The following is a 17,341-nucleotide window of genomic DNA, read 5'->3' on the forward strand; positions in this document are numbered from 1 at the left end:
AGCCAGGAGGTTAGAATAAATGCCAAAATGCAAAACAAAATTTCTATTAAAAGTAGCAGGGCAGTGGATGACCACACTCAGAATTTTTGCAAATGTTCCCTTTTCATGCTAAATTTTCATGGTAGGGGTTGATTAAAAACAACAACAACAAAAAAAAACCACACAAATTGTTCTTTGTTTTGAAGGTTCTAGCGAACATGAAACTTCCTCTTTGCACTGCTACTTGACCTCAGGCTCTCCGGTCCAGGGAAGGATTTGTGTGGGGGAGGAGCCGTGGGCCTGGGTTCCAATACCAGCTCAGCTGGGTGATCTTGGGGGACCCCCTTCCTGGCCTGGGTCTTTTCACACCTGTTGAAGAAAGTGATCTAATTGAGGTCTCTGAGCTCTGAAATTCCTTGAATGAGAGTTGATGGCCAAAAATGACTTTCAGGAGCGTGAGAATGTGCTGGTCCTGACCGTGGCCACGGATATCTGTGGTCGAGGTGCCAGCCGTGTGTTTCATGTGCTGCTTTCTCTTCCTTCAGGCCTGGGCCGTTTTTAAAGGAAAATTTAAGGAAGGGGACAAAGCTGAACCAGCCACGTGGAAGACAAGGCTACGCTGTGCTTTGAACAAGAGTCCAGATTTTGAGGAAGTGACAGACCGGTCCCAGCTGGACATTTCTGAGCCATACAAAGTTTACCGCATCGTCCCCGAGGAAGAGCAAAAATGTAACTATCTTTGATGGGCACTCAGCCCAACAGAGGCTGCCCAGCGTGCAGCCTCCACCGGAGAGCCTGGGCTTGGGGTCAAAGCCACTGCCCACAGGGTCTGGGGCGAGTGGTTTGAAGCTAAACAAAATAGTTCTGCCCTTTGTATAAGCAGCTATGGAGATCTCTTTCCGCTGACCTCACCCACCATCTGCTGACCAAGTGGCAGCTTCCAGTTGAGTGAGAGGCAGCTCTGATGGGAGGAAAGGGCGGGGAGATTGGGTGGCAGCCAGCTCGGCTTGCTGTCAGACCAGGAGCGCATTGTAGGGTTCCCCTGGCGATGAGATTGCACAGGAGCAGGGACCCTCTGACAGTATGGAAGTAATTCCTTTAGTTTTCTAGCAACTCTCGGAGGAGGCTCTGGGAAAATAAGGCCGACAAAGAAGGGCTGGCTGATGAGGGTAGAGGGTAAGGTTTTTGAATAAGTTTATAGATGATGGCACAATTGGTTTCATGGCTGGAGATCAGATATGACTCAACATGTTGTTAGATCCTTAGCATTGTTTGGGAATCCAGGATGTGATCATTCCTGAAGTCTCTTCCAGTTCTAAAATCCCAGGAAAGCATGTGTGAGGCGTTTAAAGCAGGGTTAGGAACAATGTGATGCACATCCCCCAGGCCTGCTTCCGGTGCTCTGGTCAGACATCACTAATCCATCAAGATGTATGGAGCGCTCACCTGGGTCTCAGAATTCTTTTCCAAGCGGCATGCTGTGCAGCTGCTATGAATCAGAACTGGCCCCTGAGATAAACTCTTAATTGCCATGGCTGGTTTAAAACATTCCTTTAACACAGCCATTCAGTGTCGCAATTAGAATCTTGGCACAACGTCCTTTTCTCCTTAGACGTTTATTGGTAGTCCAGGAATGCCTGAAAGAAATAGAACCAGCAAAAACTGCTTAGGTCTGTGTAGAAAGTCTGAGTTTGAGCTCTTCCCACTGTGGGGAGGTTGAAAATGTTGATGTATAATTTAAAAAAACTAGTTAAAATTGTGACCCTGAAAATATATATAGTGACCCTGGGTCAGAGAGTTATTTGACTCATTAATGAGGGAACCAGCATGAAGACCAAGATTGTTGGACGGAGTGTAACACGCTGGTGTACATGGTCAGTGGAGAACAGAGGGCCGCGCCGAACCGATGAGCGTCTGACCGGGCAATGCCGCCGTAGTTTGGGGGTTGTCTTTTCTACGAGTCATTTGTAGCTTAATTGCCTGTAAATTAACACCTGACTTTACTGAGTCTGCAGCCTAATCGATAGTCAATACTAAGTCAAACAAAATGGCCTTGCCCTAGAGAATCAGATGGTCCTGAGGGGGAGACTAGATAACCCTCTGGAATGGCTTTAAGAGGCCAAACAGTCATTTTTTCTGCTTTATTTCCAAGTTTTGGATATTTTTTTTTGTCACCACAAACTAAGTTGTGATTTGAAGGAATGGAGAAGTTCCTCTTACTCCCCCACCCCCAGGGTCAGCGGAGCTTGAACTGGCAGGTGACCCTAACTTGTTTATAGCACGAGGTGCAGCCAGCATCACCTGCAATGGTAGATGTTAAAGAGGCAGGTTCTCAGGGGGGCAAAGAAAGAGTGCATTTGCATAATGCCTCCATGGACCCATTCTCCTCTGTACTTCAGTGATTTGCAAGCTACATTGGGGGTGCCCCATCTGCCCCCTACTTCCCCCATCAAAAGCTTCTAAGCGAATTCTTGAATCTATCAAAATGGAATCAACATCCAATGAGGATGAAATAATAGGTCAATTCTGTAGCTCACTGGGGACTGATGAATTCCAACAAACAGGTGGTTGTAGGTTCTAATCCATCTCACACTGATCAACTCAATAAGGCGAGTTTCTGTCTGGGGAAGAGGCATAAGCGTGGGGAGGAAACTAGCCCGGGCCAGGGTGCTTGTCGTGGAATTGCTCGTGGGCCTTTAGAGGTTCCTGACGAAGGCGGCCTTGCGCTGGGCACGGGCGAGTCTTTGTGCTGTGCTGTGTGTGTGCATGGTGTGTGTATACAGATGCATGCGTGTATAGTTGGAAAGGCCAGAAAGAGATTGCCTGCTGACGAACTGCAACCTGCAAGCCCCTTTTGCCAGGAAATCTTTGAGTGTCTTCACATGCCCCAGCGTCCACATGTCACCTCTGTAAGGGTGGGAAACGCCCGGTGGAAAGGATAGCTGATGTGAATTCATTTTAGATCTCAGCAAACAGAAGGAAGAGACCACAGTGGTGTCCTTGTCCTCTCAGTGTTAGACACAACAGCAGCCAACTTCTCTCTTTTAACTTTGCTGATCAGATGACTGAAGAAGCATGGGAAAAACATTTATAGGCCTTTCCCAAACCCGGGAAGGCACTTATTGGCTCTTATTTCCTTCACCTCAGCATTAAAAACAACAACAACAACACAACAACAACAAACCCACAGATTATGGCCTCCATGATAGTTGTGATGCCTCGGTGCCGTGGTCATGTTTTGTCACGTTTGTCTGGTTTTCCATAGGCAAGTTAGGCGTGGCGACCTCTGGCTGTGTGAATGAAGTCACGGACATGGAGTGCGGTCGCTCCGAAATTGATGAGCTGATCAAGGAGGTGAGTGGGGGCAGCATTTCTAGGGGTCTGGGCCCCGACAACAGAAGCCGCATGTGTTTTGGTGAGCATGTCTCCCAGCCAAGGTTGCTGCCACCCTGGCTGAGCTGGAATGGGAGGACTGGGCCACCCTCAGGAGGCCAGCCTCTGCCATCTGGTCAGCCCCTTCACCTGGTGTCCCCTCTTTCATCCCGAGGGCTGGGGCAGAGCTGTGTGCTCTGTGTCAGTGACATTCCCTCAGGCCCTAGATTTTTCCTATTTAACCAATCTGAATGGCAGTCTTTTATAATGCATCATATATTCCCTTGCCTTCTTAGCAGGTTGCAGTGAATGAAATGTAAACTGTTCTTCCTGCTTGCGGTTGTCCCTCTGACATGGTTATTGTACTAGTGCTCATGGCTGGTGGGCTGCCTGTCTTCTAATATGCAGCTTTTCATCCTTGATGGGTTGGAGAGCTGTATAACCAAGCTTGTTTTGTAACAAGCTTGAATTGTATGTAAACGTCATAGTTAATAGGCTACAAGTAAAGGCTTAATGAGATCTCAGGCAATGGGCTTTTGAATACCCATTTTGCTATTTGGATGTCGTTTTCTTCCACCTTTAGCTTCTTAACTATGTTTTTCACAGCTATTACAAGGCAGACATTGCATAGCTAACATAATCCCATACAGCCCTTGCAAAAGGTGGTGTGGATACTCTAGGAATTCTTAATACTCACATGGCCAGGCTAGAATCCTTAGGAGTAAGAGTAGCTCGGCAGTCAGAAAATGCAGGTAACCAGATGTAACCTACTCTAAGCTGCCTGACTTTTCTGCACATGGCAGCTGTTACGTCTCTGGGTGGTCTTTGGCAGCAGACCGCATGAATTCCTGGCTTCGTGGCTTTCCAACAATGTCCCATTTTCCAAATGAGACTTTTCTGCTGACTCAGCTAAGGGAGCGAGGTAATTGGATTGGCGCACCAGGATCACAGGAAAAGCAGATTTCAAAAACATTTCCTAATTGGATTTATCAACTTCCTTTAAGGAATGGGTCAGAGATGGAAAACTCTAGACATGGTGCATTGAGCGAGATTCGCTCAAGCATGGAAGCGTTTGTTCCGTGTTACTGTTCATTGGTGTCCCAGGGTTTGCAGCAGGCAGTTCCATGCAAAAGCCAATACACTTATTAGGGGCCCTTAAGAGGCTAGTAACTCAGTTGTGTGGTTTGATCCCTAAGCTCACTGGACTGTCTTGGATCTTTCAAGATGCAAAGTAAAACTTTGCTTTTGTTTCATGAGGTAAAGGTGACAATACGGTTTTAGTTAAGCATAAGCCGTTCATCTTTACAATGCTGGCGCTCTGCTCTGCAGCCCAGTGACTGCACTGTTCTCTCTCGTCCCTAATTGCACAGCCTTCTGTGGATGATTACATGGGGATGGTCAAAAGGAGCCCTTCCCCTCCTGAGGCCTGCAGGAATCATCTCCTCCCAGACTGGTGGATGCAGCAGCCCAGTGCAGGTGAGGATGGGAGCCCAGGATCGCCCCACGTGGTGTGGGGACTGGACTCATTTTAAATGGTTTCAGCCTTACAGCGGCTAGGGCCGATTGAGGGCTGGGGAGTTGCTAGGGTCCATATTTTATCGAAGGTAACTGAGCCCAGAGAGATGGCCCTTGAGGACAGAGCCCAGTCATGCTCTTCGCCTCATCTGCCACTGCCTCCCAGGAAGGCGCGCGTGTCCTTCCTGTCGGAGGTGTCTTCTCTCCCCTAGGCTTCTGGGAAGGTTGGAGGGGACAGAGTGCAGTGAACCCCAAGACCAGAAGTTGTTCGCAGCTCTGGGCCACGTTTTCTGTTAGGTCTGCCATCTAGTTTCTTAGGACATTAGGGACCCCTCAGAGCCAAGCATAGCCCAGAGCAGCTGGAGAGCAGGAGAGCACAGGCCAGGTACAGGCAGTTGCTCACTGGGAGCCCTGGATTTGAACCCCCTGTTGGGAAATTGCATGTCTTATATGAGGCTCAGTTTACTCATCTGACAAGTGGAGACCCCATTACCTGCCCCACAGGATCATGAGGCTGAATAAGGCAGCCACCCACTTATTAGCTTTTGATGACACCCTGCCCCATGCTTGAAATGATCTTCCCCAAGCATGAGCACCTTTGCTTCCTCCCTCGGCCTCCCCCGCACTGTCCCCTATGGGAGATGGGGAGGTGGCCAGGCCCAGCTGGCCTCAAAGCTTGCCAGAGTGTGGGGTGGTATCAAATCGGGCCTCTGGGAGAGCCCCCTTTCCCTGTGCTCAGCAGTACCCCTGTGAAAGCTAGCTTGGGCTTGAGCTCCCCTACGAGACAAGCCCTGGATGGTGGGCACACAGTCCAGCGATATTTCGAGAGCAGGCCCTCGGGGGGGAAGGAAATGTGGCCCCACAGTGTCACACTGACAAATGGTCAGAATCCCACAGCACAGAGGAAGTCTCCCCCCCCTCCATGCTGGTTGGGTTGAGGTCTGGTTTTCTGCATTTATGAAACATGGGTCGCCGCACTAGAGAGGGAAAAACACCGAATTCAGCGGAAGCCCGTGGCAGGGCCTCAGGAGCACGCCATATGAGGCTTTTGAAGAAACTTTTGGAGAGGGGGAGCATTCGGGCTGGGTCCCCACACACAACCGGGTCTGGCTAGGTCTTAATCAGCTTTTTGCTTTCTCCAAGCAGGCTTGCCACTGGTGCCGGGGTACACCACCTATGATGCTCACCATTCAGGTATGAGATGACCTGGGCTGGGCGGCGGGGGAGGGGGTGGGCACTGTTTGAAGACAAAGCTCAAAGGACCCGTGTGGGGTCTGTGGACCCTTGAGGGTCTGTGGACAAGTACAACCTGGTGTTAAAAGTTGGGCACCTGATTCCTCCTTTTCACTGTTTGGTTTGGCAGCGAGCACGTGGCAGGCCTTTCTTGAGCCTCTTCTCGAATTGGACCAACAGATAGAGCCAAAGAGCTCTTTACAGGTGTAACTATGCGGGAGAGAGTGTGGGGACAGGTAGACTCAAGGCGCAGCTCTGCCCCCCTCATGCGATCCCAGGCAGAGTATTTGAACCACTCAGAACCTCAGGCTCCTCCTCTGTATATTAGGAACAGTAATAACAACTACTTTACGGGAGTGCTGTAAGGATGAAACGTAGTGTGATTAAACCTTTCTGGTAGGGACATGTTGGTCAGTGAATTTCACCAGTGTCAGTTTCTTTTACTCTCTCCCACACCCAAGTTTGTAACAATAATGATACTAATAACAATGATGGTGGTGATGATGGTGATGATGGAGGTGGTGATGGTGGTGGTGATGATGATGGTGGTGATGGTGGTGATGGTGGTGATGGTGGTGGTGATGATGATGGTGGTGATGGTGGTGGTGATGATGATGGTGGTGGTGATGATGATGGTGGTGGTGATGGTGATGATGATGGTGGTGGTGATGGTGGTGATGGTGGTGATGGTGATGATGACAGTGGTGGCCGACTTTGTGAATGCTAGCTGGATCCAGGATCATCATTGAGATGTTCATGGCCTCATCTCATTAGCCCTTCAGACCGCCCCTAGGTAGGTGCCATTATTATTCCCACTGCACCAGCTCAGAAACCCCTGGTCACACAGTTTGTGGGCCGCAGAGCTGGGACATGGCCCCATGCTGTCCCATCCATGCTCCTGCCCTCTGAGGCTGGAGATGGCCTCAGTACCACGTTGGTATCTAATTCCGCTGGGGACCTGGACCACGCTCCTTCCAGTGGCCCCTGGAATTTACATGTAGGCTCATTGATGGTGTCTTCAGAGCAGAGGAAGCCAGTGTCTTCCCCAACAGCTGCCGGGTTCTGTGAGAAGGGAACAGCCTGACTCATCAAGATGGACCACAGAACGTTAGGGCTGGGGATCTGAGGCCTCCTGGCACAGAGGAGGAAACAGGGCTCAGAGAGAAGTGTCTTGACCAAGGCCCTCAGGGGATGGGTGTTTTTGGGGGTAGTGGAGGCAGGTTCTCACCTAGGCAAGAAAGTTATAAAGAAAACAATGGTCTTATTCATCGAGCTCTCATCCATTGCACAGCAGCCCTGGGGACTGTTATAACTGCGGCTTCACAGAGGAGGAAACAGAGGCTTAGAAGTTAAATCACTCACCCAAGGTCACACAGCTTGGTAAGCAGGGTTGCCGGGTTCAAACCCAGGCATCTGGCTTTAAGCATGTTTTCTGATTTACACTTGGGCAGCTTCCATGCTCAGCTTCCAGAGGACCTGGGCCATGGCCCTGGGCCTTTGACCTGGTAAGCTCTGGGCTGTGGCCTGGGGAGTCTGCTGACCAGTGCTTTCTGGGGGCCGGAGTGTAGCCAGGCACCAGGCTGCAGCATCTGGGTGAGAAGACATGGCCTGAGGAGGAAGCTTTCTCAACTTTTTGCACAGCTGTCTCAGCAAGCAGCAAGTAGAGTGACTTGCAGCCCCTGCCTCGTGCAGAGAAAATCCTACAACATTCCTTTAGAAGTTAGGGACTTGGATACCTCTGTTCAGTTCACCCCTCCACCCCCCAGTGTAAATAAGTTGATGTCAGTTGATGTTCTTAACCCTGCAGGCACGAGGTAATGTAATGAGTGAAATGGCAGGTGAAAAGACAACAGGGGATGGCAGAGACTATTTCAAAGTAGAGGGACCACGCCCCACTGGACTGCTGGTGGGGGAGCATGCCTGGTGGACTTGCAGACACAGCCAGACTCGATTTTCCCATTTTTCTAAAGAAACCAGAGGTCTGGATTTTTAGGTGAAATCTTCCAGTATGAAAAGGTGGCAGCAAATCTGTGTTAACAGCAGCTCACTGTGCTGGTGGATCCAAACATGACTGTGGCTGCCTGTTTGTGCTTTTGACTGTATGTATTTGACATGATTGGGGTAAAGGGCTGTGCTTGAAACTCACAGTGTGGCTTGCTGCTTAAGAACACAGATATGAAGCCACCTGCCGGGGTGGAGGGGGTCGGGGTGGGGGGAGTACATCCAGGCGCCTCAGTTAGCAGTTGTGCCACTGAGGTCAAGTGCCTTAACTTGTCTATGTCTCGGTTTTCTCATCTGGAAAATGGGTATCATTTTTAATTGTCCATCTCATGGGGTCATTTTGAGGATGGAATGTGCTGATAGGCCCAAAGCACTGGGAACAGTACTTGGGATGTGCTGTGTGGGCCAGGGACTGCGGCTTGTAACTTCAGGGGTCTCATCTATGTAGCTAATCTTTTGTCCTAGTACCCCAATTTATTCAATAACCACTTATATGGTGCTGGTGTATGCTAAGCACAAATACAGACTCATGCAGTCCTCCTACCCACCCAGTGAGGTGGTGCATTATTGTCTTCAGTTTGCTGATGGAGAAACTGAGGCACAGAGTGGGATAGCTGCTTGCCCCAGGTCACACAGCTGGGATTACACATCAGGCAGGGGGCTCAGAGTCTGTGCTCTGCTGCCGCTGTGGTCAGTCCCCTAGCAGGGTGCCCTCGGTGGGTGAGTGGTTGTAACAGGAGCAAGGCATGGTTGTAGTGGAGCTCTTAGAATTGTGGAAGGGCTGAACTGAGTACATGGTGGCCCTAGATGAGTGGCTTCTGCTCCGTGGGTCTCCAGCTGCTCACCTGTAGGTATGGTGAGTCATGGCTCAAGTCTTTCCAGCTTGAACCTTCTCTGAGCCTATACTGTCCCATAGCATTGGGGTCACTAGGACAGCCCCACCTGGGCATCTCTGGAACACCTTTTCTGCTGCTCCTTCTGAAGCAGTCAGTTCACACGATCGAGAGGCGCTACAAGGCCACAGCAATGACAGGGCAAAGGGACAGACTGGTGACAGAGTCATCTGGAGTGTTTCGTTCATGTGGGACAAAGTTCAGAATTGTCCTAGAGTGAAGGAAGTGGAATGTGTCAAGTCATCAGGCGATGAGGACGGTGCAGACTTGGCGGGTAGGAGGGTGGTGAACGGGATGTAAGGAGACAGGGTTGAGTGCCGATGCTGCCACTTACCTGCTAGGTGACCCCATCTGGGCCTCAGTTTCCCCGAATGTCAGCAAATGAGTTAGACTGGAGCACCTGCAGCTCCGACTCCCGACCCTGCCTGATTCTAGAATGCCTTTTAACTCCAACGTGGGAGAAAATGGAGCCTGTGAACAGTAGTGGAGAGTCTTAATATTTGACTGAGCAAATGTTTCTTGAGCTCAGTGGGAGGGTCCGAGGAATTGTAAGTGCACAGCAAGGTTAGCCCAGGTGAGGCAGGTGGCCACCCACAGGGCTGCCCCTGACAGTTATGCAGGTGGTGCACTGCACAGCTCTGGGGGGTTCCATGGAGTTGGGTTGCTCACAGCTTGTGTGGTTCCAAGGGGCAGCCCTGGATTGGTCTGCGGCACTTAAAAGGTGCCCCAAACTCACCACGCTCACTGATAGTGCATGTAATCCTTATAGTTTAAGGCTATTAAAATGCAGATTCCTCAGGTGGTATCCCTGAATTTAGCTGTTGTCGTCATTCCTACTTTGGTTTAGAGGTTTCCAGACTTTAGTCACTTAAGCTCCATCGTCACAATTAGTTTTCATATCTGGGTATCACCTGGACTGTTAGTAACATCCTATTTTTCTCTAAATATCACTTTTTCAAACTTAACTTTATTTGAAATGGGGGCCATCTATCATTGCCCATAAAAGGAGAACCACTGCCAATTTCTAGAAGCAGAAGTCAGAGGTTAAAGCAAATCCAGTGAAAACCAGAGATAGTTTGGAAATTCTGACCAGATATTACCACCTACCCAAGGCTCAGAGCCCTAACTCCTGTCCCTTTGTTAAAAGGGGGGGTTGTCAGGATTAGGTGTTAAAGACCCATAGGCACCAAACTGGGGCTTCCTTTTTGAGGTGTTCAGAGATTGAGAAATATTGGAATAATCTTTTCATTTATTCAATGCTGTGTCACCCCGCCCCCAATCATCTTAAGTGTAGCACGTTCTGGGAAATGATGCCTTAATTTGAGTGTTTTTCATACTCTTTCCTGAGAACAGGTTTAGATGACAGGTTTTGGAGAGATTCTGAATTTGAAATCCAGAGAATCTCAAGGGAGCCGTGAATTTGTCAAGGAAAAGATTATATTTTTATTATCACTAACTTTGAGTTCAAATCTAGAATTTCCTTCCATTATGACTGTAGGCAACAGGCCACACTGTTATATAGCATAAAACTATAGATCTAGATAATGTTATGTAATATATATTATAACATTGTGTAATATATTATATAGTGTAATATTGTATAATACATATGTTAATATTACAACATTGTATGATATTTAGTATAACATTGTATAACATTGTGTTATAGCAGTGCCTGTGAGATGGAGCTATTTTCCTAAGAAATTAAGTTGTCAAAACCTCATTACCCTTAGGGTGTCTGGTAAATTGCAACAGATGTCAGCCCTTCCCCAGTAGTATAGAGAGTACTATAGTAGTTTTTTATATTCAAAATCTTTGGTTTCCTTAGCAATCTTGTATATTTATTCATGCCTATAAAAATCATTATTTCTAGAAGGGGTGCATGCGCTTCCCAGAATGCCACAGAGGGCCTCCTAGACACACAAAAAGTTAAGCCCCCCTCCCCCAGTTTGGGAGAAAGAAAAGCTCTGGGCATTTGCACAGGAAGGACCAGGGAGCCCCAGGGAGCCCCCCTTTCCCTCAGCCCTGACCTGTCTCCTTCTTTCCCACAGCCTTCTCCCAGATGGTCATCAGCTTCTACTACGGGGGCAAGCTGGTGGGCCAGACCACCACCACTTGCCCCGAGGGTTGCCGCCTGTCCCTGAGCCACCCGGGTCTGCACAGTGCCAAGATGTACGGGCTCGAGGGCCTGGAGGTGGTGCGCTTCCCGCCAGCTGACACCATCCCCAGCGAGCGGCAGAGGCAGGTCACTCGGAAGCTTTTCGGGCACCTGGAGCGTGGCGTGCTGCTGCACAGCAGCCAACAGGGCATACTGGTCAAGCGGCTGTGCCAGGGCCGTGTGTTCTACTGTGGCAACGCTGTGCTGTGCAAGGATAGGCCCAACAAGCTGGAGCGTGATGAGGTGGTCAAGGTCTTCAATACCAGCCTGTTCTTCCGAGGTCTGTACCACTGTCACCTGCTGCCCAAATCTTAAAGATCACGCCTCCTTCTCGTGGGCCATTTGCCATCTACAGTCCCTGTGGGAATGTGAAGGGGCCAGGGGCACGGGTGCTGCAGGAGCGCCCCTTGCATTTGAATCCTGCTGTGCACTTTCTTGATGAGTGATCCTGGGGACCCTCTCTGTGCCTTGACTTCCTTATGTGTAGAATGGGAGTGCAGATGTGGACCTTTCTGGCGTGGTGCTTTGCAAGTCCGCTGTGGACTGTTCCCATGCCCAGGAGCTGGTTAGAAATGCAGAGTCTCAGGTCCTACCCCTAGTTCTCAGGATCAGATCTGCATCTTGGCCAGGTCCTTGGGGATTGGTGTGTGCTGACCTTGTGCACACTGAGTCCTCAAGACGACCCCTGCACACACCCGGGCGTCAGCCGTTGTTATTCTGTGAGGCGTAGAATTAGGACCCCACCCCGTGTGTTCTTCCTAGAAGGTTAGGGTGTCTGAAATTATTCAGCCTGGCCACCTGCAGTGCTGCATGTGACCCCTTTCTCTGTGCCCCCGAAAGCTCTCTGCTCCTCCTCCTGTAACAGCACCGGCCAGGAGCTAATGTCACATCTCTCCTGCCAGCCGGCCTGAGAACTCTTGGAGGCTTCCTGGAGAAAGACCCTGGAAAGGTGGGCGAGGTGGCCTGTGTGAGCTCAGGTGTGGAAGCACCGAGGAGCCCACCTGGTGAAGAGGCTAGTGAGGCCAGGAGTTGCAAACACCGGTCTCTTCCCCCCTCGTGTCTTTCCAGAGCTGCAGCAGTTCTATAACAACCAGAGCCGGCTTCCCGACAGCAGAGTTGTGCTGTGCTTCGGAGAAGAGTTTCCAGATATGACCCCCTTGCACTCCAAACTCATTCTCGTTCAGGTAAGAACAGGCAGGTTGCAGGGGTTGTGGCCAGATCTCCCAGCCTCAGCCTACACCTCAGCACCCAGTTTATACTTGGGCTGCAGGACAGGCAGCAAAGACTGGGGTACTTAGCTTGTGTGCAGAGGCAGGGATGGGCGAGACCTTCAGGTGGGGGATGTGGATTCTTGCCACCTCCAAACCATCTTCTTATGTTCCAGGACTCTCACAATCTATGTGTCCTCTTCTTTTTTTTTTTCTGTTTGGCTTGTTTTGCTAAATCAAAGCCTCCTTCCCAGAAACAGTCCACCTTGTTGGAAGGTCTAAGCGACAGATTAGGGGTTTGCAAACCCTTATTTAACTATAGTCAAAGGAATGAAACTCTAATGGTGGAATTCTGGACACTGGCTAGCAGGTTGGGACAATATTGGGAAAGCATATATAGGACTCTTGGTAGGATTATAGCTTGCCCTTTCTTTGCCTCTGCCTCTTCTGGGTTCCTTCATTTGGGACTCAGGTGAAGGTTCTGAATGATAGCTTTGGACTGGGGTAATCAGAGAATCTGGCTAGGGTCAAAGGAAGTCCCACCTCACTTCCCGCCTCCATCTCTTAACCTTGTGCACCATCCCTCTAGATTGAACAACTCTACGTCCGGCAGCTGGTAGAGGAGGCGGGGAAGAGCTGTGGTGCTGGGTCCATGATGCAGGCACCCGAGGAGCCCCAGCCAGACCAGGTCTTCCGGATGTTTCCAGATATTTGTGCCTCGCACCAGAGACCCTTTTTCAGAGAAAACCAACAGATCACAGTTTAAGCCACTCTCTTGGGCACCCCACCCCGCCCACATCTCGAATTTCATTATTACAATTACTGTTGTAATTATTTAAGGATGCGGAGCCCTCTGACCTGGGGTGGGACGCCTCATTCTGCTCTTAATTTAGTAAGGGCATTCTCTGAGGCCTTGCCATGTGAAACAAAGCCGCATCACGATTCTACTCTTCAGATATAAACATTGAAACTGGCATGGATGCTGTAACTAGAATCTGTGATTACAGCATTTATTTCCTGCATTTTCCCTGTAATTCTCATTAGTTGCTATGATTCTTTCAGCATTTTGGGATAATTGATATTTCCAAACACTGGGCATTTGATTCAACTAGCTCATCTCTGCTTCCAGCACAGAAATTTGGAGATGACCTAGTGAAAAAAAAAAACGCTTTTCATCTTTATCTTTTGTTAAGAGCTCTAAATCTATGACTTCATGTGCTTGATTCCATGTGAAGTATCTTTTTATTTTTAAGCATGTTAACAAGATTTGAAAATACTTAGATACTTAGCCTCCCTTTAATAAGTGAAAATAAAACTTTTGTGAGGAGAATGTCTATTCTCCCCAGAATTTGGTGCTAAGAAAGCGTTTCCATCACAAGGTGAACTTGTGTATTTTTACTTTCAGACCATGAAAAATTTCCCTTTGGCCCTTGTTGCCAGGGAGCTGAGAGCCAAATTTATTTTTTCATTTTTTAAAAATTAAATCAACCCCAAATACCTCTCTGTTTGCTTCTTTCTAAATTGTTTTGATCTGTTTTAAAAATATTTGTGCTTTTCATTGTCCTATTTTATACGACTTCTTATAAATAGCTTTGAAGGTTTTTCTTTTTCTTTTTTTCTTTTTTATAAAATGGACAAGATATAAACCACAAGTTCGAAAAATAATTGTGGCTTGTACGAGCATTTAGATTGTGCTTTCAACTCAGTCAACCCATTCACCAGCCAGTGGTGTTTAGTGTATGGGCGTGGCTAGAGTGGATTGGGGGATGTGGATGACGTGTTAGCCTGTCCCCGCTACACTTGTCCTGGGGTGGACTGTGGCCGGGAGAATGCCTTCCCCCATCCCTACCACTCCTTGAGGATCAAGGTGGCCCCACTCCATACTGCATTCCACTCTTCAACAGAGTCATCTCAGGAAATTTCAATGGAGACCCCAGTGTGAGCCTTAGGAGAACTTACCCTATTTACTAGCAAAGACAATGCATTTGCTACCCCCAGAATGTGTCAAAATGTTTACCCTGTATCATGATGCTAATCAAAAGCCGCACAGAAGATGAAAAACAATGGCTTGGCTGGAGGATGGGGGCAACTCACACCATCTCACTGACAGTCCAGTATGTAGCATAGCCCATCTCCACAACCACTTTAAAACCACTTTCAGGATTAAAAAGCCCTTGAACATTTTCTTTCTAAAAGGATGTTGTATTTTGCTAGATTGGGGTGCCTTTGATTGGTCTCTTTGTCCCATGGAGTGCACTGCGACTGGCAGAGATTGGCGCCCATGGGTGTGTGTCGAGTGCCTGCCCCACGTTTTGCCAGTGCCGAGTTTGTTGATCTGCCTGAGTCAGTCCCACCATGGGTGTAGACACCAGGCAACTTTAGGGGGGCTGGGGATGGTCCTTTTGCCTCCCTTCCCCTCTCTTGGAGGTGGGGAGAAGAATCTATATTCTTTTTCCTTTATCACCCACCCTGAGTCACCACCACCCCTGACTCAGAATCTCACAATGAAAGGGCATGAAGGGGCCTCTCTCACCTGTCAAGTCATTTGGAGAAATGGGAGAAGGAGTTGGGGTTTGGGGGTCAGGTTGCCCCAGCTCAGCCAATGTGGTGGCTTTGTAACCACGAACGTCTCTCATTTAAAACCTGAAAAGCCAAAGAATGCCCGTTTACTTTCCTTTCATTTTTACTGCTACGAGGGTGATGCTGGTGTAGTGTTAGCCAGACGCAATAATCATAGGGCCTTTGCATGTGCCTGAATGCGCGTCAGAATATAGGACAACTTCAGTAAAAGTGGCTTTTCTCCTTTTGGCCAACAAAATGAACATCACCTTTTTAAGGATAGCGTACTTTTTTTTCCTGAAATTTTGTAAGATAACAATCGACTTTAGTCTGTAGCTCAAATGAATGTTGAGGCGCATATCTTTAATATACCAAATGAATATTTATTTTTGTATGCATTTAAAAAGTATATTGATCTCTTTTATTCTTTATTAAAGTCCTCTTTTTTTAAAACTGATGTGTGCTTTTTTTTTTAAAGTCACTGTCGCATAGTTGATCATTTCTACCAGATTCTAGGTTCTTTAAAGGGGGAATTGAAAAATAATACCACACTGTGATTGTAAGGATTTTTTTTTTTGCTTGTTTGTTTTCTACTCATCCCAAGAATAACGGCAGAAAGGTATGGGGAGTCGCAGCTCATACAGAATTTCCTGGTGCAAATGTGGGGACACACCATGCTTTTATTACAATCTGCGGGCCTGTTTGGGTTTCTGTGTGCAGATTGATGGATGTGCAGAGGGTGCAGAGAATGTAGGAGGTACTTTCTATGCCAGAAGCTGCTGGAGATGATTTGTAGGAGGGCCTCCCAGGTTGGGTGGCCACACGTGATGGGGGTGTGTATCCTTCCATTTATACCCATGTTCACCGTGCTAGGTCCTAGCGATGGAGTGGGGATATATGGCCCTCATGGAGGTAGTTTCCAGTCTAGTGGGACATGCCTGTTGAACAACCCAGGGCAAATCGATCAATTGCGGGGAGGCACAGACGCTGGCCAGCCCAGGCAGAGAGGTGTTACTCAATACACTCTGTCTACACAGCAATGCACATTCTCTCTCCAGCTTCCGATGAGCCCAGCGTGACTGGGGCTCTTCTCGTTCTCCGTTTATAGATGAGGACACTGAGGCTCAGGTCCATGCTGGACTGACTGTGGGCCATTTGTGTCCTGGGGGGACCACTCCGTCTGAGAGGTTTTCTGACAACATCTTGCTGCCGTGCTTAAGCCTGTTGGCTTGCTAAGGCCACGCAGGAAAAGGCAGCAGCTGGGCAAACTGCTGATTGTCTTAGAAATCTTTGCAGTGAGTCATGCTAATTCCCGAATGCTGCAACTAGAAATGTTTACAAGCAAGCTCTTTTCTGTCCTGTGAATTGAGAGCCAAATGTGGAAACTTGATAAAGCCTGCTTCTCCCCAGAGTTCAACACCCTTGTGCAGACAGTTAATGAATCCCTTCCCACTAGCTGCTTGCAGCAACCTCGGAGGGCGAGGAGGGAATCCAGGGACAAGATGCTACAGGAATAACTGGGGGTTCTAGAAAATGTTGTTAGGACTGTAGATGTGAATGAGCTTTTGAGATGTTGACCCTTCTCTGGGACCTAAAGGGCAGCTAGTGGGAATGGGTTGTTGAGACAGTCTGGAAAATAAGCAGCCTTTACTCTTTGTACTTTAAAGACATTTAAAGAAATTAAGATACTTCCACAATTGCTTTCTGAATGCCACTTAGTGCACTAACTTTGGCAAAATTCATCTGGGAAATGGAATTGTTGTTTTGCTTTGTCGTGTCTAAATGGATTGAGATGATGACCCCTGGGGTCAACAGCTACAGGCTCTGCCCGGCCCTGGAAATCCTGGGAGAATCCTCCCGAAGGGGCTGAGTAGGCAGGCATCCCTGTGTGTTACCGGGACAAAGCAGCCGCGTGGGAACTTATTCGTGTGAGTGATTCACACTCTCCATAAAAGCAAGTTTTGTAACTCCACTGCTCAGAAATATTTAGAAATTCTTTCTAAAGAATGATCTATAGCTAATGAGTGTAATTGTAACCACTCAGTGGGCTGAGAGTTGGGGAGGTGTGGTTTCTCAGTGGAAAGCCTGACTGCTTTTATTGAAAGTAGGAGGGAAGCGGCAACATCTGGACCGACTCATAACCTCTACCTCCCTCTTGGACAAGCACCCTGTACATGGGCATATTGAAAGGTCTTGTTTGTGGTAAGAAACTCATTTAATCCAGTGTTTCCCAAATTTATTTGCTCTGATGTTATGTCTTGCAATGTGTCTATGGTGCCTAATTCAACGTGAACAATCTTAGGCATCGAGAGGGAAGTGTGCATATATTTTTCCTGCTCTCACTGGCCTGCCTTTCAGTCTAGATCAGCGGTTCTCAACCTGTGGGTCGTGACCCCTTTGGGGGTCAAATGACCTTTTCACAG

At 48.4% G+C, this 17,341-nt stretch overlaps 1 protein-coding gene across 1 annotated transcript in view; it reads left to right on the plus strand.

Annotated features, from left to right (window-relative positions):
• The window catches only part of IRF8 (interferon regulatory factor 8), a 22,351-nt gene extending 8,495 nt beyond the window's left edge, over window positions 1-13,856 (plus strand). Inside the window, exons 3-9 of the mRNA XM_019635225.1 lie at window positions 525-708; window positions 3,245-3,333; window positions 4,722-4,827; window positions 6,013-6,060; window positions 11,045-11,431; window positions 12,220-12,335; window positions 12,949-13,856. Coding sequence (XP_019490770.1) covers window positions 525-708; window positions 3,245-3,333; window positions 4,722-4,827; window positions 6,013-6,060; window positions 11,045-11,431; window positions 12,220-12,335; window positions 12,949-13,125 — 1,107 coding nt within the window. The 3' untranslated portion in view covers window positions 13,126-13,856. The remainder of the gene's footprint in view (window positions 1-524; window positions 709-3,244; window positions 3,334-4,721; window positions 4,828-6,012; window positions 6,061-11,044; window positions 11,432-12,219; window positions 12,336-12,948) is intronic.
• The last annotated feature ends 3,485 nt before the right edge of the window (window positions 13,857-17,341 follow it).

This window comes from Hipposideros armiger, unplaced genomic scaffold (assembly GCF_001890085.2).
Source record: "Hipposideros armiger isolate ML-2016 unplaced genomic scaffold, ASM189008v1 scaffold_19, whole genome shotgun sequence".
Taxonomy (NCBI): Eukaryota; Metazoa; Chordata; class Mammalia; order Chiroptera; family Hipposideridae; genus Hipposideros; species Hipposideros armiger.